Source organism: Hordeum vulgare, chromosome 6H (assembly GCF_904849725.1).
Source record: "Hordeum vulgare subsp. vulgare chromosome 6H, MorexV3_pseudomolecules_assembly, whole genome shotgun sequence".
NCBI lineage: Eukaryota > Viridiplantae > Streptophyta > Magnoliopsida > Poales > Poaceae > Hordeum > Hordeum vulgare.
The window spans coordinates 526522110-526549573 of NC_058523.1; the positions used below are offsets into that span (position 1 = coordinate 526522110).

The 27464-nt window shown below is 39.8% G+C and overlaps 1 protein-coding gene, 2 long non-coding RNA genes and 1 pseudogene across 4 annotated transcripts; all 4 read right to left on the minus strand.

Annotated features, from left to right (window-relative positions):
* Window positions 1-5650: 5650 nt before the first annotated feature.
* On the minus strand, window positions 5651-6456 carry LOC123401720. Its single transcript, XR_006611173.1, has 3 exons — window positions 6330-6456; window positions 6136-6200; window positions 5651-5698 (listed from the first exon to the last, which is right to left on the minus strand). It is a non-coding gene; the product is annotated as an uncharacterized LOC123401720 (long non-coding RNA).
* Window positions 6457-8736: 2280 nt separating this feature from the next.
* On the minus strand, window positions 8737-13795 carry LOC123401722. 2 transcript variants are annotated; one of them, XR_006611175.1, is made up of 9 exons: window positions 13564-13795; window positions 12633-12825; window positions 12215-12427; window positions 11426-12117; window positions 10625-10879; window positions 10282-10526; window positions 9881-10103; window positions 9625-9788; window positions 8737-9288 (listed from the first exon to the last, which is right to left on the minus strand). It is a non-coding gene; the product is annotated as an uncharacterized LOC123401722 (long non-coding RNA). The 2 variants fall into 2 exon arrangements; XR_006611174.1 differs by having other exon boundaries at window positions 9677-9788; window positions 13564-13786.
* Window positions 13796-14509: 714 nt separating this feature from the next.
* On the minus strand, window positions 14510-16387 carry LOC123401721 (ubiquitin-like protein ATG12). Its single transcript, XM_045095577.1, has 5 exons — window positions 16224-16387; window positions 16073-16131; window positions 15438-15506; window positions 15288-15350; window positions 14510-14772 (listed from the first exon to the last, which is right to left on the minus strand). The coding sequence occupies exons 1-5, from the start codon at window positions 16249-16251 to the stop codon at window positions 14713-14715; spliced, it is 279 nt and encodes a 92-aa protein (XP_044951512.1). The 5' UTR covers window positions 16252-16387; the 3' UTR covers window positions 14510-14712.
* An 8512-nt stretch (window positions 16388-24899) lies between these two features.
* LOC123405752 overlaps window positions 24900-27464 on the minus strand; it is a 60876-nt pseudogene continuing 58311 nt past the window's right edge.

Consider the following 27464-nt stretch of genomic DNA (forward strand, 5'->3'; position numbering starts at 1 on the left):
AGGCTCAATACAAGACTCACATGTACATGATATGCAAACCAACATACACATACTCGATTACTCAAGATAAGCAAGTTGGAAGCACAACATATACAAATGCATGCAAGGTACAAAACCACAACATGCAAAGGGGCAAGCACCTAACAATGTAAACAGTTTAAGTATAAGTTACCGTAAGGAGGCACATTGGATATAAGATAGAAACTCAATAATCCAAATGACTTGGCTTGAGATAATATGAATGATGAAGACCCCTTAATTCTTCATTATGTATCCAAGTCTCTAATGTCCTCCATAGTCACCTATTGATCAAGTTTGAGCTTGTTGGTCCCCAACTACGTTGGGTCCTAAGAGGTTAATCACAATAGGCTTGGCAACCCAAATGGTTCTTTTCTTGACACCATTTTGAGTACCAAAAAACTTGGCAAACACATTGCCAACCTTATCCTTCCCAAGGGAATAGATATCATCAATAGTGATTGGGTTGGATAAGTTACCTCTTGTGCAAGACGAAGCGACATGACCCTTCTCATGACATAAGTAGCAACATCTACCCTTTGCTTTCTTCCCAGTTGATTTCTCACCTTGAGGAGTGTTGGCTTGGGTCTTATTGGGAAGAGGCCTTCCTTCAACTTGTAGTTGAGTGTGTGATTGAGTTTGTGGCCTCTTCCCTTGTTGCTTGTGACTTTGAGACTTCGTCTTCAATGGGCAAGATCTAACATGGTGCCCTTTAACTTTGCACTTGAAGCAAATGATTTTGGCCGAATTCTTAACTCGTTCTAGGCCACTCTTGTTCTTGTTTGAGTTTACTCCAACATCATTTTTGTCATTCGGAGATGTTTGCTCACACAGGACGTTGTTGAGTGTGGACATCCCTTCATGACACTGTTCCAAGTCTTTCTTCAAAGAAGTGACTTGGGCCTTGAGCCCTTTGATTTCCTCTGCATGGTTAGTTTTAATGCAAATACTAGAGGAAGTGTAAGTTTCATTGTTAGAGCAACAAGGCAAGGAAAGTAATTCATCACACGAGGTAGCAACATTATGAGTAGACGAATTACGAGGACTAACACATGGAAATATAGTACTTTGACTAGAAGTAGTGCCATTGTCCACATGAGGCTTATTTGATGTTACCTTGGTGATGATAGCCTCATGAGCTAACTTTTGCACATTATAGGATGTTAGAAGATCGGCATGAGAGCTTGTGAGCATTACATGGTTTTATTCCAACTTCCCATAATTGCTAGTTAGTAAATCAAGTTGAGCACGTAGCTCAATATTCTCCTTCAATGTTGATACTTCAAATGAGGTAGAGTTAGATGTACAAGTATCATCAACAATATGAGAGGAGTAAGTATAAAATAGAGACTTCTCATGAGTAGATTGAAGCTCCTCATAGATCTTAGAGGTTTTGATGAGCTCTCCCTTGACATTATTGCATTCAAGGAGAAGGACCTCAAAATCCTTTTTAAGTTTATCATGAGCAACTTCAATCTCTCCTTTTGAAGATCTTAAGTCTCTACATGCTTGATGACTCTTCTCAAGTTCATGTTCAAGTTGTTCACTTTTAGCTTGTTCATGATTAAGTGAATCATTACAATTTTCAAAGTAAGCAAGAACATCTTGGAATCTTTGAAGAGCGTTATTTTTAGCTTTATGAAGAATTTTACTGATCACATAGATATTTTCGGTCAAATCATCATCATCATCCTCATCGCAAATATCATCGTTATTGCACAGGGAAGATGATACCTCATTATTACCTCTTGCCATGAGGCACATGTGAACTGGAGGAGTTGATGATGATTCTTTTGGTGAATCAGATTCTTCATTAGTCAAAGGTACTTCATATTACTTTATTTCCCCTAAATGATTAGTCATAGAGCAACTAGGGAGAAACAAGATATTTTGATCAAGAGGACACGAGGAAGCAGGCATATCACCACAGACATTTGTCGAGGGATCTTTAGGTGAAATGCATGACCTATCAACACAATAATTTACACTATGTGTGTTGCTAGATATGCTCGTGTCCATAGAGGCTATGACATTTTCATCAACATATATTTCTCCACTCACCATGTCATTACCTTGTGAGATTGAAGATGCTGAGGTGTGCAAGCAATCGGATATGGAAGTAGTGGTGGACTCTTTAAGATCGAAAAGAGTGAAGAGCTCATGCACCAACTCCTTCATCATAATACCGTCTTCATCAAGATTGGACCCACCATATATGTATTCAAGCTTAGTCCAAACTTCATGAGCTGACTTGCAAGTCGAGATAGACTTAAACACTTCAGGACTTATGGTTCGATCAATGGCAAGAAAAGCCTCACAATCAAGATATATCTCATCCCTACAAGAACAATTCATAAAGTATTTGGGCCCAGGGCCCGAAAGTGATGAAGCATACGAATTCTCCATAGGGTATAATTTGTGCCATCAAAGTCAAAGATGCCATTGTGCACTAATCCAATAGTCGACATCGATACTTTCTAGGTCGTGAAACCTAATTAAAGAGAGACCTAGCTCCGATACCAATTGAAAAGACCTCGATGACGCCTAGAGGGGGGGGGGGGGTGAATAGGCTATTTAAAAAATTCTTCGGATTTGGCTTGAACCTAATGCGGAAATAAACTAAGAGGGTACTTGTCAAGCACAAATCCTAAATGCACTAGGCACTGCAACGTGTATCAACAACACGATCTACCAAGATGGACACAATACAGTTACTAACAAGCACAAGTAAGTTACACAAACTTACTTGAGCTATATCACACGACAAGTAGGTGAATGACACAAGATACTAGATCACACTATATCACACGATATATCAAAAGCTGCAAGTGTGAACGTGTGGATATAGAGGGTATGCTTGAATGATTAATCTTGTACAAGAAATAGCCAACACAATATAATGAGCACAACCAATATGCAATGATGTATGCTCAAGTAACACAAGTAAACCACAAGTAAGGAGTTAGGGTTAAGGATAACCAAGGTCACTGGGACGAAGATGTATCCCGATGTTCACTTCCTTGGAGGGAAGCTAGTCACCGTTAGAGAGGTGGATGTTACCACGAAGGCACACCAACTCCACGAAGGCTCACCCTATTCTCCCTTTGAGATAACACCACGAAGGCGTTTCTCAACCACTAGTGGTAAGCCTTTGAGGTGGCTTCCAAACCCTCACAAACTTTTCCGGGGGAAATCACACAGATTGATTCCTCTCCGAAGAACTCCTACCGCCTAGGAGTCTCCAACCTCCAAGAGTAACAAGATCACGGGGAATGCTCAAAACTTGCTCAAATCTCAAATATCTTGGGTTGAGAGGAGGAGAGGGAGACGATCTATCTTTTGATTGGAACAACTCTCAAAGGGGCTCACAAATGCTCTTGGGATCTAAGATTTGGTGTGAGCAAATGTGTGTGAGGTATAAATGTGTTCTTATGAGGATAAGGCTGTGTTGGGGGCCCTCTCACGAAGTGGGAGGGGGGGTATTTATACTGGGAAGAGAAAAACAGTCGTTGGGGACACTTTAAGTCACACACGGGTCGGACATCCGGCAGTTCACGGATGTCCGGGCGTCCACAAGGGGTCGGACGTCCGACATGGGTCGGACGTCCGAGGGCTGTAAATATATCTGGAACCACTGTGGAGTTGAACAGGGACCGGACGTCCGGAGAAGGCCGGAAGTCTGAGTTATTCGACTCAAACTTCTCTGGTGCAAGATTCCGGATTTCCGAAAGGGGACGGACGTCCGGCCCTCGGACGTCCGGAGGGAACCGGAAGTCCGAGTTATATGGCTCAAGTTTCTCTGGTGCAAAGCTCCAGATTTCCGAAGCTGGTCGGACGTCCGGCCCTCGGACGTTCGGAGGGAGCCGGAAGTCCGAGTTATATGGCTCAAGTTTCTCTGGTGCAAAGCTCCGGATTTCCGAAGCTCGTCGGACGTTCGGCCCTCGGACGTCCGGAGGGAGCCGGAAGTCCGAGTTATATGGCTCAAGTTTCTCTGGTGCATAGTTTCGGATTTCCGAAGCTGGTCGGACGTCCGGAGGAGGCCGGATGTCCGAGGCACTGGTCCTGTTTTCTGATAACAGCAGAGCAGTGGAGATGTGGTAAGAGCAGAACAGTGGATATCTAGTTTGAGCAAGTTCATCACAAAACCTGTGATCCCCTCTTAATAGTGCGGGATCCCTAAAGACTCCAGAATTATAAAAGGGGTACCGATGATCCATACTTGAGTGTATACTTTTATTCGCTGATCATCACTCCGCACCACTAATGTCAAAGGAACTTATACCTTTGAGTTAGCCCTTTCACTTGAGCTTGATGTTGTTGTTCCTTCTTGGCTCAAGTTGAAAGCAAGACATGATGAAGTCTTCAAGCAGCTCTCCCATACACAATGTGGAAAGCCTAGCTTATGTATTCATCTTCATTTGTCCACCATGTGAACATCCACAAGAATCAAGCATGTAGTGCTCAGGAATGCTTATCTTGATCTTGTCCTTGTTAGCACATGAGCTTGTCCTTATCAACACATGATCATTAACAATAGTTTCAATGATATATTCGTGCTGTCCACTTGAACTTGCACACCACAATCTTGATGACGATCACCACTTGACGTCATCCTTCATGGGTTGTATGAGATCTTCCTTTTGACGCAAGCCCATGGAAGCACACCTAACCCCCACATAGGACTCTCACAAAGACCATGGGTTAGTACACAAACACGTAATGGACAATGCTTACCATACCATGGGATCACTTGATCCATCTCGGTACATCTTATACGCTTTGTGTGTTGATCATCTTGATTTACTCTTTGTCTGAGATCTTGATCAACCTAGTGTCTCTATGACCATTCTTTGGATAATACCTTGAATACCATCTTGGTCATCATATAAACTCCTTGAACCCAACAGATGGACTTCAAGAAGTGCCTATGGACAAATCCTATAAATATAACTTAAGGCAACCATTAGCCCATAGGAATTGTCATCAATTACCAAAACCACATATGGATATATATGCTCTAACAAAGGTCAAATACAATTGATATGAATCCCTTGTGCAATGGTAGACACAAAAACAGTAGTATTTTACCAAACAGGAGACATGAATAAGTGAAGTTAATACCATATCCATGTCAGAGAGGTTAGTATATGAAAATTGCAATCTATGAGTAATATCTACTGAGAATGGCTTGTACAAATATGGAGAGCTTAGTTTATCGCTGACAAACATGGAGGTTAGTAGATGAAAATTGCAATCTATGAGTAATATGTACTGTGAAATTTTAACTTTTACCACATAATACATGCAGTGGTAAACTGTCATCCCACATTATTTTCCTTTAATTTGCCACATTATCCCGTTGAGCATTGCGTGAAGATATCTACTAACCTGCACATTCAGAAGAAAAAAAATGTTAAAAGCCAGTATCAAAAATAAATCTTCTAGCCATCTTTTCTAATGAGACGGATTAAACTAACACCCAGAGGAACCGCAAAAGTTTTTCATAGAAAACACTGAGTAAAAAGGGGCAAAAAAATGCTACTAACATGCCCTATGTATAAACTTTGTACAACCTGTCCCCCATGGATCAATACAAGCTGGAACCAATGTCCGGACCAATGGGAACCAATGTCTGGGCTGTCAAGATCTAAATGGTACTACTATATGGGAGGTGGAAGCCCTGAAACAAAAAACATACAAAATGAATTGATTAATCAAGATGTACATCAGAGTCAGTATGAATTTAACTTCTTAACTCGTGCCAAAGAAGAACAAGAAACAACTTATTGTCTCAAGACTAAAACGCCATATTAATTCTCAACAGCTTTGGGTGAACTGGTTCGCGCATGTAAGTTCAGTGCTCTGTGAGAACATGAATGTCAGTATGATTTTGCCCCTTTTTCTGTAGCAATGCCTCCACTTTAATCCTCAATCTAAACAACTACTCGTATTTTGTAATGCCACAGTTCACACGGTAGGCAACATGTCTAGCAATGAGCATCTCGACAAGAAGAACATAGAATGCAAAGCCATACTTCACACAGTAGATAACATTCCTAGCAATGAGCATCTCAACAAGAAGAACATAGAATATTGGAACAGAGAACTGCAAGTCACCTCATGACAATATAACCAGTCCAAGATATATCGATGCACAGAGAAAAATAAATGAGATGAAGCCCCTGAAAGAAAAAGAATATCAATTGTTAATGAATACAAACGCTTTTAGTGTCAGGATTACCTTCATACAATATCATGAAAACATGCTCCCGAAAATGAAAACAAGGAAAAAGCTGAATCGCATAGCATACCATATAACACCCCATCCAACGCCATTGCAAGGACAAGGGCAGATTTCAGCAAATTTCTCAGCATCACTTGAATTAACTCTTCGGGATATGGTGTCATCATAGATATCTAGAAAATTCAACCACATTTAACTTATATATACAGTCTGCAACTCACTGATTATTCTAACATGAAATTACAAGGAAAAGATGAATCCCCACAAAGAAACAAACAGTTTAAAGAACTGAAGGCCATGTTGATCTATTACATGTATATGCTAGAAAATAAAAATTGACAGAATTTAATCAAGAAATCTGTAGGTTAATGTATAACATGAAAGAATGGAGGGGGCAGACCAACCATTACATAGACAAAGAAATTGGATGTTGGGGATGTCTATGACTGCGTCGGGGGCGGAGGGTGGCGGCGTCGGGGCGGCTGTCATCAGGGGTGGAGGATGGCGGCGTCAGGGGCGGCCGCCGTCGAGGGCGGAGGTTAGCGGCGTCGGGCGCGGCCGCCGTCAAGGGCGGAGATTGGAGGCGTCGGGCGCGGCCGCCGTCAAGGGCGGAGGTTGGAGGCGTCATGTGCGGCCGCCGTCAGGGCGGAGGTTGGAGGCGTCGGGCGCGGCCGCCGTCAGGGCGGAGGTTGGCGGCGTCGGGTGTAGCCGCCGTCAGGGGCGAAGGTTGGGGGCGTCAGGGCGAAGGTTGGTGGCGGCGGAGAGTGCGGGCGGGCCGAGCGAGGCAGGACGACGTGGGGTGGCAATTAGCGCTAACGAAAACTGTCAGTTTCGTTAACGACGTTTGTAGACCCTTGATGAGGTAACTAAATGATTTAGATTAAGAGTTGGATATGCCCTCTCGTACTTTTATTAGTAGATATATTTTTTCAGTTTCTGGTTAATTTTTGAATATTATCTTGTAAATGAATATAAAGTTAGTCGTGCATGCATGACCACTTTTCCAAATCATAAAGTTTTTTTCTAAAATTACATGAATATTTGGACAGTTTTTCAAACTACATTGATTTTTTAACACATGGACATTTTTGTAACACGAAGCCAACATTATTTTCAGAACATATGGATATTTCACACCTGCGTGAACACTTTTCTAAGATCTATGAACTTTTTATGAAAACAAATATGAACTTATATAAGAATGTATTATTAATGCATGATGAATATTTTATTTCACACGTATTAACATATATATGTACGCAAATAATTTCACTTTTTGCATCATACTTTTTACCAAATTTAGAAAATTGATTTTTTGACATTATTATTTTCAAACATATTATTACTTTTTTGAAGTAAAAAATCGGGCTTAATGGTTGTGCTCTGGGATCTATGATAGATGTTTATCTGTGTATTTGACACTTAAGGCATTAAGCATCAAACAGGAGGGTTGAGGAGAGGGGGCTCCAATCTTTAAATGCTTGATGTTCTTCATCAGTGTGTAGTGGTAGTCTTGATGTGTTTTTAATGAATTTACTTCAGTTTCTTCTTTGACGGTGTCATGAATGTAGAGAGATTTGTGTCCTTGCATATCAAAATTTTCAGATCTGATGATGAGTTTATGCTATCGTGTCATTTTTTGGGGTTGGTTTTATTCTTTGTGTGAGTTAGAATTTTCATTCGCATTATGGTGAAGAACTTGTTATTCGATGACCTGCAGTTCTAGGGGTTCATCCCAACCCAAGTTCGTTCATCCTTTAATGCTTCCCATCTTATTGGATGGGTGACTCAATGGGCTTTCATAAACCACTATTGGTAATCATGTTTTGTGTGGGTGAAGGCATGGTTGTATCACCGCGCCAATTTAATTACAATGTCTTTACTAAAGTTTTGGAAGTATTTCGTGTTATAGATATTGATACCACAGAGCAAAGTCTTCAAGTGATATTATTGTAGTTCTTAGTGATAGGAGTTTTCTTCTGTTCTCATATTTTTTTCATCAATTTAACTATCGAGCTATGTCCCAGGCATATGCTACCTGCTCCACCGGTTCATGGCAACACACATAAAAAATTCGTAAATATCCATTTTTAAGGGGTCAAAGCGCATTCGATGTGGAAATGCTCCAAGTTGCAGCTTGCATTTTTTCAAGCATAGAAGCACACATATCATAATGGGCAATACACAACCAACAACAGATCATTGGCCCCAAAACTACGGCCCCAAGGAAGTAACGACAATGATATCTGGAACTCTTCCACCCACGGAGGAATTGAGATCAACCGAACGTGAAGTTCATCTAAAACATTAATCACTTATAACTGCCAAAAATAACAATTTATACAATGTTTTATTAGGTTATAAAGAAGATCCATTAATTTAATGACTGGCCGATCAATGGCCATATGTTTTTTCGTTTCTAATGGGATTTTCTAGCATTTTTTTTTCTGGTTAACCCATCACATACTTGTTACTATCTTAGAAAGATCACTGGTATATACTAGTATCATTTTTACAAAATGTTAACAGTCCAAAGAGAGCCTGGTCAGTGCAATGAAACATGAGAGCAAGCGCAAAGGCTGAATTTCAACATATTAGAATAAGTAAACAAGGGCATGAGAAACTAGAACACACTGAGAGCTTCCCTGTTTTGTCCCTGCTTCCAGTATGTGCTTTGAACCATGTGACGGGTTTTGCAGAGATGAAAATGAATGAAACAAACGAACAGACTGTTCTCTAAAATAGTGTCGCGCTGTACCCACAGTTTCTGTTTACTGTAGCGGTAGTGTCCGCGTTCTTTGCTCGTCGCTTCTCAATCGTTACCAAGTACCGTGAAGCCCACACGATTCTTGTTGTGCTTGGGTTCTCTTTTTCTTTCTCTTCTCTTGCTCATATGCTAATGACTTGGTTTCCTTGCTGACTCGGTGTCAATGCACTCCATCACTCGGAGCATATTCGTACTTGTTCCAGTTGTCTGCCTTCCAGTGATCTGTCCAGTCCAATCTATTCCTCCAAATTTTGAGTATCTGTTAAATTGCAACAGTGAGATGTGGGTTAGTGAAAGGACCAACATCTATGTAATCAGTAACTAAGTGTGTAATCTCTTGCATACGAACCCCATAAATATGATGTTAATGTGCAGACCACATAAATTGCTAAATTACAGTATCAAACTAAAAACAATTTTACAAATAGAAATAACTGTAGTATTAAAGAATGTGTTCATTTTACCCCCTTTGCATAACTATAGGTTTACATTACAATAAGTCTGTTGTGTCTTTTGCAGCTAATTTGTGCTTAGGGCTGCTGAGTGTGCTTCCAACAGTATGTAAAAGTAAGAGGCATGACATCAGTAATTAAACCTTTTATCTTTGAAGGGTGATAAAAATTCATACGTAATCAACTTCAAAATACCTCTTCGTCCCCATCAATATCTCCATGATTATTGATATATAGACTAAGATTGTATATGTCTGATCTGAATGTGATTATTCCACTGAGAAAAACTTCTAGCAAATCATATCCCCTGCACGAAATGAAAAGATAATGAATACACAATTTAAAAGCGAACACTGGGAAAAAGAGCTTGAGAGCTTTCGAGAGGCTTAGCTGGCTTACATTGATCCCGTCACTTTTGAAGTAATAACACGGCATTGTTTTTCATCAAAACATCTTGAGATACCGAAGCCAATTATTTTTGGAACCATATTATATTCCATAAGTATATCTGCCGGTTTTAGGTCTAAGTGAACAATATGATTCTAGCGGAGATAATTTAAAGCCTCACAAATTCCTTTGACTATACTATAGCGCTCTCTCTATTCATATCCACCAGAAGCATCTACAAAGGGAAAAGGAGATATTAAAACAGGTTATTGTGTGAGATGTTTCAAGTTCTTAATCTTTAAAAGTTAGATGTAGATGAGAGGATATACTTATATACTACTAATCCAGTTGTGGATGATCAAAAGAAAGAAACACAAAGATGGAAAAGCATGTTATGTGACGTGTGATCCTACCGTAGTCATGAAAACGTCCTTCCGATAGACACTCAAAGCAGAGCAACCTTTGTTGTACATCTGTCATGGAAATTGTTCCCTCATAGGAAGCCATTTCCCCATGTGCATAACCAAAATAACCCAGAAAGTATACTTTTTGTGCTTCGCCTTCATCAAACATTTAACCTCTCACTGGAATTCGCTATCATGAATATAAGACATGAGGAAAACTTCTTCACAGCGATTGCCCCATTTTGAAGAATTCCCTTTAGCCAAAACATGTTTTGTTAGAATAAACTCAACTTTTCTACTAATAAAGTATAAACTCAGCTATCAGACCAAGAGTAGTTGAGAGTTAGCGTACCTTATAAACCACTGCAAATCCACCCGTTGATGAGCTTTGAGAGACTTAACTGGCTTACATTGATCTGACTTTGATTTTCATCATAACGTATTAAGAGACCAAAGTCTGTAATTTAAAAAAAATTGTTGTCCATCGATATATTGACCGCTTTCAGATCTAGGTGAATGATACTTTTTTGGTCAAGGTAATATAAGCCCTCACAAATTCCTTTAATAATTTGATACTGCTTTCTCCATTCAAGTCCACAAGATGCATCTATAATACAGGGAGATGAAAGTATGTTTAGTATTTGAGATACTTAAAATCTGTAAAATAGTAGAGTGTACAACACAACAACTTCTGTTATATGCTGCTGATGCTTGAACCAAATCTCCATTATGATGGTAAAGGAGATAGCAAGAAAATGCAAGGAAAGGACAAAACATTTGACCATGGTGGACCATCTTATAAATTAATGGCCATATGTTGATACAACATTGTGTGTATGTATAGAGCATCATGACTACATTTGAACATGCCGCAAATGATAATAGTTGAACTTATGTCATGTACAATTGTGGGCTCTTTACAAATGGATGAGTGTTCAACTCGTGATCTGAACTTAAATTACACATATTAATCTAAGATCTCATAGAAACAACACATCTGGCTGACGTCTAGTTAATGTTCTTACAAAAGCATGTTGTTACACCACAGTGTCTCAAAAGGATTGAAAATGATTAAAGATATTTCCCACACGGTTACATGAGATAATGTGCTAGTTTTAAATTGATAAAAAGGGAGATGGTATTGTGATCATACCAGCGATATAATCATGAAGACTCCCTTTAGATACATACTCAAAGCAGAGCAATCTTGATATATCACATATGTCATATTAGTATCTCTATGTTTATAACACCCAAACTGTATATGTCTGACTTGAATGTGATAAGTGGTATAATCATATAGACTCCCTTTAGATACATACTCAAAGCAGAGCAATCTTTGGTAGATCCCATATGTCATATTAGTATCTCTATAATTATAACACCCAGACTGTATATGTCTGACTTGAATGTGATCGGTGATATAATCATATAGACTCCCTTTAGGTATATACTCAAAGCAGAGCAATCTTTGGTATATCTCATATGAGATATTAGTATCTCTATGATTATAACGCCCAAACTGTATATGTCTGACTTGAATATGACCAATGATATAATCATAAAGACTCCCTTTAGGTATATACTCAAAGCAAAGCAGTCTTTGGTATATCTCATATGAGGTATTAGTATCTCTATGATTATAACGCCCAAACTGTATATGTCTGACTTGAATATGACCAATGATATAATCATAAAGACTCCCTTTAGGTATATACTCAAAGCAAAGCGGTCTTTGGTAATATCTCATATGACATTAATATCTCTATGATTATAACACCCAAACTATATATGTCTGACTTGAATGTGCTTTTTTCACCGTAGAATTCTGGAGCCAAATAACCCCTGCAAGAAAATTGATGGATGAATACTAAATAAAATGCAGTATGATTCATATAGGCCTAAGAAAAAGATCAAGATTTCCGAGGCTTGGCCAACTTACGATGTTCATCCAAATTTTGAAATGATAATCCGGCACGAAAGTACTTTGAGAGACCAAAGTCAGCTATTTTCGGTACCATATTATCATCCAACAATATATTATCAGGTTTTAGGTCCAAGTGAACAATATGATTACGGTGAAGGTACCCTAAGCCCTTGTGATTTCCTTTGATTATTTGATGGTGCCCTCTCCATTCAACTCCACTGTGTGTATCTATACACGAAGAGAAGAAAGAGGAGTTAGTATTCAAGATAGTTGAAGTACTTAAGTTCCATATGCTATAGAGTACATGTCACTATAGTAATTGTCGTTGTCAAATGGGAACCAACTAGCAACACAGGTTTCATCCACATAGTCATCATCATCATTGATAAACAATAATTAAGACCCCCAAAAAGATGTCATCACATGTTCTTACCTTTGTGACGATACTTAAAACAGAGGAACTGTCTTTGTACATCTGCCATCACAAAGCTTCCCTCAAAGTCTACCACTCTCCCTTGTGCATCTGCACAATATCCTAGAAACCGTATGACGTTTTTGTGCTTCACCTCCATGAGGCATTTCATCTCTTCCTGGAACTTATCCCCCTCCATATGTTCTAGGTCACCCTGCAAACAAAGGTGGAGGAAACATACACGGTTTGTCAGGCTACTAAACCCAACTCCTGAATCACTCAAGTATTATATACTCCTCTGATCTGCACATAGAAGAGATTCCATAACAAAACTCTTTTTTCCACGGGGATGGCCTGGATACACTCAAATACACCTCGATGTGAACCGATAGGCTGATCATATGTTGATCAGAGGCTCAGCTCACCGCCCCACACAAGGCCACAGGCACCGGAGAAAACAGAAAAGAAGCTCCCAGCTCGGCCTACACCGATGGCAGCACAGTCGGCGTATCTAGCCCATATTGTGGGAGCAGCATGAGGTGTTGACCATCTCTGAAGAGAACGATCCCCAAACAAAGCCCTAGATCCTCACAAAGCTAGGCACCTTGCAATAACAAAACAATAAAATCTGAACATCACATCTGCGAAATAGATGGAGCGAGCATATCTCGTCCCCACACCAAGCAACAATTTTCATTTCGTCTGCTATCGCTCCCCACCGCAACTAGATCTGTCGAGGTCCTTGAGGCGTTTGACATCTTATTTGGAGGGGATGACAAAGCAGAGAAACTGGTGGTGACCAGTTCACATAGGGCTAGGAGGCTAGGACAAGGACACAGGCAAAAGCATACGGAGGATTCTACCAAAACATCCTAACTTGATTAACACAGCCTGCAGCAACACCGAACTTGATCTTCTGATATGATCTTAGCAAGGGGAATATCCTAGTTACCTGCAGATGCGCAGCGACGGCGAGCTTCAGATGATGCTGGAGCCCGCGGCGGGATAAGGGATAAGGGATGTGGTTGCTGGAATGAGTTCACCGACGGGAGGAACGGGGCTGTGATATAGGGACGTGCATGCACCTCCACGGAGCTGATTAGATATTTTCTTTTGCTCTGAGCTGATTAGATCTAGACTAGATCGTGCATCCATAGTAGCAGTAATATAATTTAAACGCGTCACGAGATCATTAATTATGCGGGAATCGTGCTGTTGCAAACATTTCAATAACAATAAGCCCACCATTTTCTTTTTTACAGAGAGTGTGACACCCACTCGTCCACACCCGACCGCGACCCAAGATCTACCGAGATGGATGCTTCAGGGCATCTGTCGTATGATCATCGTTGGTAAAATTGTCACATAGATGATTTTAATGACATGACACATAATAAAAAAAAAAATGAAATCGTATGAACTTGAAGCAACGGTTCAGGCACAAGCTTCGAGGCAAGCATGATCATTTCTTTAATATTTAGTAGGCCTGCTTGGTTATTTTAACTATAATTAACATACACTCTATTGAAGAACTTGTATGATGTGCTGTTGGCTGCTGACGTGGACACTTATACCAACGATAAAACATACAGACTATTGGAGATGCTCTCATGGATTTTCTTCTGTCTACTGGTAATATGGACTTATTAATACAACTGTTTGAATTTATGTGAAGATTCATGTAAGTAGATTTTTTTTATTTGAGTTTGCCTCATACTCCGTACATAGTTGGGCTTGGCTCATGAGTACGTTCTTTTCTTGGTGTTTTAAAATTTATTTCCTTTTTGCACAGTTGTCAACTTCATCCTTGTGTACGCAACTACGGTTGCACACACAGCCTGGCTATGCGATATTAAAGCTATATGCAACAAGGGAGGTGAATAGATCATGCGAAAAAATACCACCACCAACACTTGGATACTTCCATGCCGGAAAAAGCAGTCTCGCAAAGCCATGAACCTTTACTTTCATCATCAACATATGTGAGAGCTAGTGCCTCTTTGACTGACCAAAACTACAACTCCAGCTATATACACAGTAAAACAGTCAAATTTCAAACGGCCTTTTCGATCCATTCGATTCTCCCCACAAATCCATTTTTTTAACCCCACGCTGCCGATAAAGCATAGTTTACCACAAGCTTTCCGTCTATTGCAAAATTCTGCAGAGTTAATAACATAAGAACATGATCAGCATTCTTCTTCATTAATATGCCTTCTGAAATAACAGAAAATTAATGGCAACAACAAATGATGCTTGGTAACTCAGGAATAAATGAAAAAAATAGTATATGCATATGAACCATACATTCTTGGGCAGAGATAAATCTTGTTAGCAGGCCTCAAGATCCTAGATTTTGTATGTAAGTTTGCCAAGTAGAGATTTAAGAAAGAATACAGCTAGTGGCTAATTTACCAAGACAGCAATAGACACTCTACGAGTTATAACCCCGTGTCTCATTAACAAAAAGGGTGAGAGTCACACAAAAAGGGTAACAAATCCTAGAGTGTCAATCTTTGAGGTGATTGTAAATACTAAATGATTTCCCGTGGAAGGAATTATTCAGTTGCTAATTGATGACATAAAAGCACATACATGAGTGTACACATTTATGGTCACTAAAGGATGGAGATGTAACAAAATATGTTTATAAGTAGACAGAATCCAGAATCTTACATTATACAAGTCAATTACCAGCTCGTCTGGGCTTGGAGAAAACGAACTGTTGACATAGACAAACTGTAGGCAACATAGAAAACTGTCAGTGAATGGATACCTAGGGTTTCATGGATTAAATTTGCATCAAACCCAGGACTATATTCCTACCAGCGTATCCTGATGAAGTTGTCGGCGAAGAAACTCAATAACCCTCAAGAATTTATCTCGTCCTGAAATCTAGCAGGAGACACGGACACACAGGTTAATGGAGTTCATGCCGTGCAACACAAGGTAAACAGTTCATATTCCAATTCCAAGGACAAACACAAATGATAGCAGGATTTCAGTAAAGCCAACAAATTGAAGTAGTGGTATATCAACGAATTGAACTACTGTAACTCAGGCTAGGTTAACATTGGATACTTAGGACTAGGCGAAGTACTCAATTTCATGTCGAAGTTGCTCTTCTGGTTGGTTACAACCAAATAGCAGGTCCTAGCAAGGCTTCCAGCTTGCGACATTCGTCAAGTACATTATCTTCCAAAACCAGCTAGCAGACCCAAACTGCTGCAGGAAACCGTCAACCAAGGGGTGAAGAATCTGCCCGGTTTCAATGTCCCCATCTACGCAGAGATAGTACCCCAAACATCCGGCGGCTACTAGCCTACCAACTAGAAAAGCTTTCATCAGCCTATCTGAATCCTCTGACAAAATTCACCAGAGAAAACCCCAAGATCCGTGCAGAACCGAAACCTCGATTCCACCAAGCAGGGGCTGTTTGCGGGGAGGAACGAGAGCCGCACCTTGAACTTGTCTTGCTTCAGGATCGGCGCGTTGCCGGTCGAGCGAACGTGCACCACGACTGCAAGATCCCACGCGAACAAGGAGAAATTAAGCCCGCGGAGAAAAGAGCAGCGCCGGAGAGGATGGAACCCATGGGCGGGGGTGGCAAACCTTTCTGCTCAGCCTCGGAGCCGGCCATCGGAGCAGCTGTGAAGGCCGAGGAGGGGGGATTCAGGAGGTCCTGCTCGGCGACGCGACGAACTGTCTGACGAACCACCCGTCTCTTCTCCGTTGGGGTTGGGGATTAGCACACCGGGCGTAAGCAAACCCGGTGCCAGGAGAAGGTATCAATCAGGGCCGACGGGCGCGTCTAGGACACCCGCTTCGGGGAAGCTCCATACTTGGCCGGCCCATTAAAATGTTATATATACGTTCGTTCGTTTCTTTCTTGTTTGTTTTCGATCCATTATTTTTCTGTTTATCTATATATTTAATATTCTAAATATGTGTATTTAGAAATAATTTGAAAATTTAAATATTTAGCATGCATTAAAAAATGTTCATGTAATGTACAAAACGCGCATGTATTTCGCAAAGAATCTTCAAGCCATTAAAAAAGTTGTCCATTGCACTTCAAAAATGTGTACGCATTTTCAAAAATATGTTTGTGACATTGCAAAAAACTAGCAAAAGAAGCTGCGTGTTGTGACGAGAGAAAAGAAATACCATACTCCCCTAACCCCTCTCTCTCTCTGTGCGCGTGCGCGCGCATAAGATAAGAAACATGTTTTCTCTGTAAGGTTTTAGTGAGGCATGCTTAGGTGGTTATGAATGATTTTTTGTCTTCAATCATGATTTTGTTGAGGTGTTCATTTCAAAACTGAATCGGCGCCGGTATGAAAAAAAGACGGACCATGCACTTTTTATTTAGGTTACACGTTTAATAGTATTTTTTTAATGGTTAACAGGTAAAATAAAATCATATTCATATTCTACATATTTATCTAATCAAAATCCATATATAACATGTTAAATTCGAAGTTAGGGTTTAAAAATATGGATGTATTCTTTTAGAGTTGATATATATTGTGAGTTGATTAATTCAATTATCAAGGGTTTCCTACAAAAGCAAAAAAATCTAAGTTCAAACTGGCATGCAGGTTCATTACCAGAAACGGATTCCATGACGCATAATTCATCTGTCCATATATATTCCTAATTTCATATTCATCACCATTTCAAATCGGGCAAGGAGAAGTCGTCGGTTCTAGGATGGAATGATCTTTTGATCCAAAGATGCCGATCAAAGTTTTTTTGTAAAGAAAAAATCTGATTAAAAACTGGATCGTGGGCTGATTACCAGATACAATTACCAGATACAACAAAGGCTTTTCTATAAAATAGCACGACGGATAAAGAATATATATTTCCTTTACAAGTAAGCTTAGTTATTATAGATGTTGATACAATGTAAAATTGCGTTCCCATAGTTTTGCAAAAAATGTTTTGTGCTACTCAAAAGAAAGTTTGTCACATCTAACACATTTACAAGATATTTCGCGTGATTTTAAAAATGTTCACCGCATTTTACGAAAGATAATGAATAAACTTTAAAGGAAACATGTTAAAAAAAACATTAAAAAATAATAACCAATATACTCCCTTCATTCCTAAATATAAGTCTTTTTTTAGAGGTTTTACTAGGGACTATATACGGATGTATATAGACATACTTTAGAATGTAGATTCACACATTTTGCTCTGTATGTAGTCTCTTAGTGAAATCTTTTAAAAAACTTAGAGCATCTCCAACAGCCGCGCTTCGCGCCGCGTCCAAAAAATGTTTTTACAGCGCGCGCGCCGGCTGGTTTAGCGTAGGGATAGGCGCTGGCTCCAACAGCCGCGCTATAATGCAGCGCGCGCGCCGCTCCAGCAGTGCCCAAAAATGCAGCGCTCGCGGCAGGCACAAACCACATATACATTTCAAAAAATAGAAAAAAACGATCAAACAAACAAATAAATCAACAATAAATAGTTATTACAACTCAAACAAATAGTTTATCATTCAGTACAACAAATAATGCAATAAACACAACCAATAGTTCATGAACAATACAATACAAATAATGCAATCAAATCATGCTCTTTGTCGTCCATGCCATGCCCACCACTCTTCAATCAGATCCTTCTGAAGATCATACGACGAACTCATTTACAATGTTCAATACTATACTATAAAAACTACAATTCAAAACATGCACCAAATTCATAAATTTGAAACAATACATACCTTGTAGGCGTTTTGTCGAACACCTTGCGGGCGCGGCACGGCAGCGAGCGCTCGGGCGCTGTTCCTCGGACGTCGGAGGCCGGGGAAGCGCCGGCGGGCGCGGGCGGCGACGGCGGCTTGGGGATAGGCCGGGGCAGCGCCGAACGGTGGCGCGAGCGGCGCGGTCGGATGGGGACGGTCGCGAGAGTGCAGAGCGAGCGCAGAGAGTGCAGAGCCAGCGCAGGAGAGAGCAGGAGAGAGCGCAGAAGAAAGCAGGAGCGAGCGCGGGAGAGTCGCGCGCGCGGGAGCCGGCGCAGCAAATAATGGACGCGGGATTGCGTATCGGCCAGCGCGCTGAATTGGGAACGGCGCGCGTCGTTTTTTCGCATCCGCTGAAGCTGCCGCCGCGTTGCGCGCGCGCTAAAAAACGACTTTTTTTACGGCGCGGCGCTTGTATAACGCGGCTGTTGGAGATGCTCTTATATTTAGGAACCGAGGGAGTAGAAAACACACATAAAAACGTGCTAAAGCTTCTAAAACTGCTCCAACAAACACGCACCTATCGGGCCATTCCGCTAGCAAAAGCATGAAAGGCGAGGCGGTATTCGATCTATTTTCTATCAATACACGAGATACAACCTTGGCGCGTAAGGAAACCCAATGAAAGGAGAAGGTACCGATCAGTGCACTCACGGGTACGTCTAAAGCGGTCCTATCTTGCCCACTAGGGCGTGGAAAGCAACTCGCATTGCAAATGGATTGTCATAAACTACTTTCTCATGAAACCTTTTAGGGGTGCTGAACATTGGTCAATCAACACATTGTCCACTGCTAAGCGATAAGGCCACTTTCAATGCATTGATGTTAAGATGAGGTGCTAAGCATATTAAATAGTTTAGCAACTAAAGTCCCTAATGCATAGTTGCTTAGCTTATTGTAGATAAGCCTCCTTATTTAATGTTTTTGTAACTAAAGTTATGCATGCATTGATGCATTTCCTTCATTTAATTATTTTACCTAGGTTCACGCGCTTAGCATTGTTTCTTTCTGGGGTCATCACACTTATCTCTTTCCTATTAATTAATATGCCACATCAGATTTTTTGTCTATGTGACAGCCTTAGCACCTGTACAAGGTGGAGCATTGGGAGTAGCCTAATGCCCGCTTTGAAACCCACATCCACCCCCACCCCCACCTCCATCCCCACCCCGAGTGCTGGCATGGCATATGGGATAATCCATATTTGGGATTTGTGACGTGTCTTTCTACCTCTGTTTTAGGAAGGTTCTACTACCTTCTTCGAATTGGTTTAATTTTTCTATATTTCCTTCTGTTTTTCTTTTCATTTTTTAATATTTTTCTAATTTTCTTGTTGAGATCATGAATATTTTTTTGAATGTGTGAACATTATTAGAAGTAAGGAATATTCCTTTTAATTCATGTACATCTTATAAAATTCGTGAATAGTTTCTGAAATCTTAGATTTTTATTTTGAGTTCATGCAAAATTTGTGAATTCGCAAACACTTTTCCTATTTCGAGAATATTTTTAAACTCATGAACATTTCCTGAATTCTCTGTCTTTTTTTGAATTCATGGACATTTTATGAATTTGCGACCATTTTTGGAATTTATGGACATTTTTAGAATCATAAGATTTTTTAAATTCTTTGGTACATTGAATTCACATTTTTAAATTCAGGACATTTGTTAAATCATAACCATTTTCCAATCTTTTTTCAAATGAAAAACAGATTTAAAATTCACAAACATTTTTTATTCATTAACATCTTTTTTAATTTTGCAAACATTTTTTGAAAATTGACAAGTATTCTGGAATTCACGAACATTTTCAAACTTATTAGCGGTTTTCATATTCATGACCAATTTTTTGAATTGATTAACATTTTTCAAATTCATCAAACAATTTTCAAATCTTTTACTTTTTAAGAAAATCATTTATTGTCAAAAAGTCTTTCAAAATAAAGAAAAACAAATAGGAACAAACGCGGAAAACCGCTGTGAAAATATTACATATGTTATACAACCGAAGACTGGTCATAGAAGGATAGAACGAACCATAGGCTAGCGAACTAAACCCAACACCGGTCGTGCAGCGTAAGGTGCGTGTTGTTTTCTTTCTATTCCAAGCGTGCTGATTAAGAGCTTCCAAAACTCAATGACCTGAAATGCAATAGATAACGAATATACCTTTCAACGATTACTCTTACCTTCACCGGTTGTGACAAGTGGCGCACTGCATGCGTGCCACTTGTCGTAACCTGGAAGTTTTTTTTTTCGTAGATCTGTATTTTTGAAATGTTTTATCTCCTAAACCGTGTGTTTAAATCTCAACCCGTTTTCACCGTTGGCTTTTTCGCGTCGAGATCTTCAAAACTAGATCCCATGTTGATAGGTTTTGACGAACTTTTTTTCATGAAATAACCGGACAAAAAAACCGTACCTCACGCAATAGAAAAAAACCAAAAAATGCGGTTTTTTTCCTTTTCGAGAGGCACGGGTCGTGCCTCTCGCGAAGGCAAAACCGAGCTTCTCGCAGAAAATAAAGAGAGCACAAAACGCATTTTTTCCCTTTTCAGGAGGGCGTGCCTCTCGCAAAGGCAAAACCGTGCCTTTCGCGGAAGCAAAACCCGTGTCTCTCATAAAAAAACAGAAAACGCGTATTTTCCCTTTCGGGAAGGCAAAACCATGCCTTTCGCGAAAGCAAAACCGTCCCTCTAGTAAAAAACTTAAAACGCGTTTTTTTTTCTTTTCGAGAGACACGGGCATGCCTCTGAAGGCAAAACCGTGCCTTTCGTAAAAGCAAAACCGTGCCTCTCGCAGAAAATGAAAAAACATTTTTTTCTTTTCCGAAAGGCACGGTCGTGCCTCTCGCGAAGGCAAAATTGTGCCTCTTGCTGAAGCAAAACCGTGCCTCTCGCAAAAAAACAGAAAACAAGTTTTTTCGCTTAAAATAAAGAAAACCCAAAAGTTACGAAAGACCGTAAAAAACCATAACATCAAAAAAATCGGAAAAAGCCACTCAAAAAAGGCAAAAACGTCTGTGAAAAATAAAAACAACAAAATCCGAAGGGAACACTCAGAGCACGACACGTGATGACGGCACGTGGGAGCGAACGCTGAAAGGCTCTTCAGGGAGCGCTCGCTAACTAGTTGCTCCCCATGAAAAAGTACAAATGAGTACTCCAACCGAACGGGGCCGATGTGATTGTCTAAAGCGGGCCTCTCGGGCCCACTAAAGCCTGGAAGTAGATACGCATTGCAAATGGCTTGCTATGCGCTACTTCTAGGAGCTCCTATAGGGCGCTGCAGGCGCCTGCCCCCTCGGCCGGCCCATAAAACATCTCCTGTTGTCCTGTTGCAGGCCCTGAAAAAATTCATTGATTTTTAAAACGTGAATTACAAAACGTATATTAAAATTTTATTGTATCAAAAAGCACTAAATCAGATTTGCAAAAAGTTCAATGATTATGAAAAAATATTCACAGATTTTTAGAATATATTCATGGATTTTCAAAAAAAATACAAAATTTGAAAACATCGTCAATTTTGGAAAAACAATTCATAAATTTTTAAAAATAGTTCATTGATTTTTAAAAAAGTTCATGAATTTTAAAATATCTTCACCGATTTTTTTTAAAAGTTCACCGACTTCAAAATAAAGTTCATCAATCTTTCAAAATAGTTCATTGAATTTGATAAAAAAATCAGGAATTTAAAATATGTTCACCGGTTTCCAAAAAATGTTCACCGATTTTAAAAAAAACTTCATACTTTACAAATAGTTCATTGATTTTGAAAAAGTTCACAAATTTTCAAATATGTTCACGATTTTCAGAAAAACGTTCACCGATTTCAGCAAAAAGGTTCATAAATTTTAAAAAATGTTTATTTATTTTTTAAAAAACACTAATTTTAAAATATGTTCATAAAAATTGAAAAAGTTCATAGATTTTGAAAAAAAATTCAGCAAATTTTAAAAAGAGTTCATCGAATTTGAAAAAGAAAAAGAACAAAAACCAAAAAAATGTTCCAAATAAAAAAGAAAAACGAACAAATCAAATAGTAAAAAACAGAACAAAACCCCTCCAAATAAGAAAAGAAAGTCGAAAAAAGAAAATGAAAAAGAAATGAAAAAAAGAAAAAGGCGTGCTAGGAGAAAACATGGAAGAAGTAGTAGTAGAACAACTAATAGTCGATGGTCGGATGGTTGTTGCATCGTGGGGATCTCTGAGAGATCTCAGGATCGAATCCTGGTCGCCCTCTGGAGGTGCCGGTTAGGAAAATTGCACTATAACTGACGCGTGCAGCGTCAAATAGGGTAGAAAAACAAACAAGAGATTGAGATAAAACCAACTAACCTAGGCACGCCCAATCCTTGTTCTGTTAAAGGCTTCCAGTCTGTCACAGCAACAGTGATGGCACTCAAACTATGAGCAAGCCATTGTAGTCACCTCCAATATCTTGTCAAGCTGAAGGGCTCTACCGAGGGCCTAGGCTTTTGGGTTACAAAGTGATTGCCAAAATCAACTACGTCATATCCTTTTTTGCCAGCCAACCAAGAGCATCTTCAATAACAACTTAATATAGCAAATCAAAAAGTTATTTTAGGGTACTATTTTTTCTTGTTAATAATAAGTTTTTGTTGACATATGTATAATCCAAAAGGGGAGCCTTTAGGGCAGCTGTTGGAGCGTTTTCTTTGACAGAAAGTGATGTAAAACAAAAGAAAATGGTAATGCGTGGTTCGCTGCCCTAAAAATTTAAGGCAGACACGCGCAAGAAGTAAATATACCTCATTAGGGGTTATTTTTCGAGCTACCCAAAAATGAGATCACGCAATTTTACATATTGAGCAACGCCTAAAAAGAAGGGACCACAACCGCCGCCCTATTATAGAGCTGTTGTTCGGGATGCTCTAACCCTCATAAGAATTATCCCTCTTTTTTTTCAAAACGAGCTCAAAGCTCATGATTAACAACGAGTACATCATAACTCACACCAAAATAGAAGATCACAAAGCAGAACAAGCAGAACATCACAAACTCAAACTCCAGGGTAACCTGATGGCGTGCAATATCACTATTGCTCTATAGTCAGAGCCAATTTTAGTTGGTGGTATGCTTTAAAAATGCATATCATTGTGCACCGATTTCTCCATGGGCATGCCTTCTTTTATTTTTTGAATTATTTAAAATATGAATTCAACTTCATAATCACATGAATTTCACGTGCATTGTCCGAGACATGTGTTGCATGCGAACCTTCACTAATGAATGACTGAGGTGAGCCAAGTCCGAACTTTAGTTTCGACACACGGACACAACATGTCTTCTTACATACAAAATACTAACCAATAGACTGGCAATTTGAACTTTGCATGTCTTTTTATTTTAGAAAAACACTGTAGATCTAATGAATATATTTAAAGCATAATACATAAGACATAGAGTTAGGCTAGAAGTTGGTACAAATAGTAAAGTAGTGATAATGAACAAGCAAAATAAAAACAATCTAAACAATGAAAACCCTATTGGGTAATCGCGGAAAACCGAAGCCATGTATACCACACTAAGAAACATTCAGTACTACAATATCAGTTCATACAATAGTTTGACTCATGTACATTGGTTCAGATTAAACCCTAAATTTCATTACATCTAACAAGAGCTCTCAAACTTAATTATAATTATAATTATAATTATAATTATAATTATATATATATATATATATATAATATACTATTAAGTCAATTCAATTTCAAGATCCATTAACATAGTTGTTCGCCATACATTTGTATGTAAGAGATTGCTAGTTTTTTCTTGTGAATTAGATATTTAAGAGTTCAAGTACTCCCTCCAATCTGAATTAATTGACGCGTCCTTTATAAATTTCATTTTATATTGTATTGTGGTTTTGTCAATTAATTCAGAGAGGTTTTGTCATTTAATTCGGATTGGAGGGAGTACCTTTTTTGAGTCAAAGGATATGATATGATAATATTTTAGATTTTTGTTGTAACATTTCACTTGGGCAATGACACGCTAAATCTTTATATCTATGCATCTAGGTTTGATTTTGTATAGCCTCAAAAGTTATGTACTTTTACTTCATATAAGAAGTTGAATAACAAAAATAACTGTGAACTAAAATGTTGCCCAAGAACATGTTATTTTAGTTCAAGACAAAGTGAAACTACTCAATGAAAAACTTCAAATTTATAATAGCAAGAGGGAATACATGCCCAATAGGTCCAAGAAGAAACTACTAATTTTGTTGCAAATTTTAGTTAAAAGTTTATGGGCCTATGTGTTTGAGCATCACATGATTTATTTTTACATGTTTGTGATGTATTGGCAGAACTAGATGCCTAATATGGGGGAAGTATGCATTAGATATATTTTGGCACAAGCCATGAACCTTTACTTTCATCAATACATGCAAGGAACTTTACAGTGCCTCTTGGACTGATCAACACTACAACTCCAACTATTCACAACCAGACAAATTTCAAACGTCCTTCTTAATCCACTCAATTATTCCCGCAAGTCCAACTTTTTAACCCCACGCTGCCCATAAAGCATACGATACAACAAGATGATTCCCGTCAATTGCAAAATTCTGCAGAGTTAACACAAAGAACATTAGCAATATCCTTCTCTAATATGCATGCCCCCTCAAATAACATAAAGTCAATGGCAATGACAAATGATGCTCGATGACTAAGAAATCCATTAAAAGATAGTATATATGTACGAAATATATATTCGTAGGCAGATATAAATCTAGTTAGGAGGTCTCAATATTCAAGACTTTGTATCTAATGTTGTCGACTAGAGATTTAAGAAAGAATCCACTATTCACCAATTTAATAACCCATCGAATATGTTTCTCACTGAAATGTGGCTCATTAACACAAAGGGTGACAAGTCCTAGTGTGTCGATTGGGGTGATAAATAAATGATTACCCAAGCAAGGAAATTATCAAGGTGCTAATTGATGGTGTAAACACACATCATATGCAAATGTACACTAAGGATGAGGATGCAAGTGGGAGACTGTTGGAATTATGCCCTAGAGGCAATAATAAATGTATAGTTATTATTATAATTCCTGTATCAAGATAATAGTTTATTATCCATGCTATAATTGTATTGAATGAAGACTCATTTACATGTGTGGATACATAGACAAAACACCGTCCCTAGCATGCCTCTAGTTGGCTAGCCAGTTGGTCGATGATAGTCAGTGTCTTCTGATTATGAACAAGGTGTTGTTGCTTGATAACTGGATCACGTCATTAGGAGAATCACGTGATGGACTAGACCCAAACTAATAGACGTAGCATGTTGGTCGTGTCATTTTGTTGCTACTGTTTTTCTGCGTGTCAAGTATTTATTCCTATGACCATGAGATCATATAACTCACTGACACCGGAGGAATGCTTTGTGTGTATCAAACGTTGCAACGTAACTGGGTGACTATAAAGATGCTCTACAGGTATCTCCGAAGGTGTTAGTTGAGTTAGTATGGATCAAGACTGGGATTTGTCACTCCGTGTGACGGAGAGGTATCTCGGGGCCCACTCGGTAATACAACATCACACACAAGCCTTGCAAGCAATGTAACTTAGTGTAAGTTGCGGGATCTTGTATTACGGAACGAGTAAAGAGACTTGCCGGTAAACGAGATTGAAATAGGTATACGGATACTGACGATCGAATCTCGGGCAAGTAACATACCGAAGGACAAAGGGAATGACATACGGGATTATACGAATCCTTGGCACTGAGGTTCAAACGATAAAGATCTTCGTAGAATATGTAGGATCCAATACGGGCATCCAGGTCCCGCTATTGGATATTGACCGAGGAGTCTCTCGGGTCATGTCTACATAGTTCCCGAACCCGCAGGGTCTGCACACTTAAGGTTCGATGTTGTTTTATGCGTATTTGAGTTATATGGTTGGTTACCGAATGTTGTTCGGAGTCCCGGATGAGATCACGGACGTCACGAGGGTCTCCGGAATGGTCCGGAAACGAAGATTGATATATAGGATGACCTCATTTGATTACCGGAAGGTTTTCGGAGTTACCGGGAATGTACCGGGAATGACGAATGGGTTCCGGGAGTTCACCGGAGGGGGGCAACCCACTCCGGGGAAGCCCATAGGCTTTTGGGGGACACACCAGCCCTTAGTGGGCTGGTGGGACAGCGCCAAGGGAGCCTATGCGCCAAGATAAGAAAATCAAAGGAAAAGAAAAAAAAAGAGGGAAGAAGTGGGAAGGGAGGGGGACTCCTCCCACCAAACCAAGTCCAACTCGGTTTGGGGGGGGGGAGTCCTCCCCCCCTTGGCTCGGCCGACCCCTTGGGAGTCCCTTGGACCCCAAGGCAAGGTCCCCCTCCCTCCTCCTATATATATGGGGCTTTTAGGGCAGATTTGAGACGACTTTCTCACGGCTGCCCGACCACATACCTCCATAGTTTTTCCTCTAGATCGTGTTTCTGCGGAGCTCGGGCGGAGCCCTGCTGAGACAAGATCATCACCAACCTCCGGAGCGCCGTCACGCTGCCGGAGAACTCTTCTACCTCTCCGTCTCTCTTGCTGGATCAAGAAGGCCGAGATCATCGTCGAGCTGTACGTGTGCTGAACGTGGATGTGCCGTCCGTTCGGTACTAGATCGTGGGACTGATCGCGGGATTGTTCGCGGGGCGGATCGAGGGACGTGAGGACGTTCCACTACATCAACCGCGTTCTCTAACGCTTCTGCTGTACGATCTACAAGGGTACGTAGATCACTCATCCCCTCTCGTAGATGGACATCACCATGATAGGTCTTCGTGCGCGTAGGAAAATTTTTGTTTCCCATGCGACGTTCCCCAACAGTGGCATCATGAGCTAGGTTCATGCGTAGATGTCTTCTCGAGTAGAACACAAAAGGTTTTGTGGGCGGTGATGTGCGTTTTTCTGCCCTCCTTAGTCTTTTCTTGATTCCGCGGTATTGTTGGATTGAAGCGGCTTGGACCGACATTACTCGTACGCTTACGAGAGACTGGTTTCATCGTTACGAGTAACCCCCTTTGCTCAAAGATGACTGGCAAGTGACGGTTTCTCCAACTTTA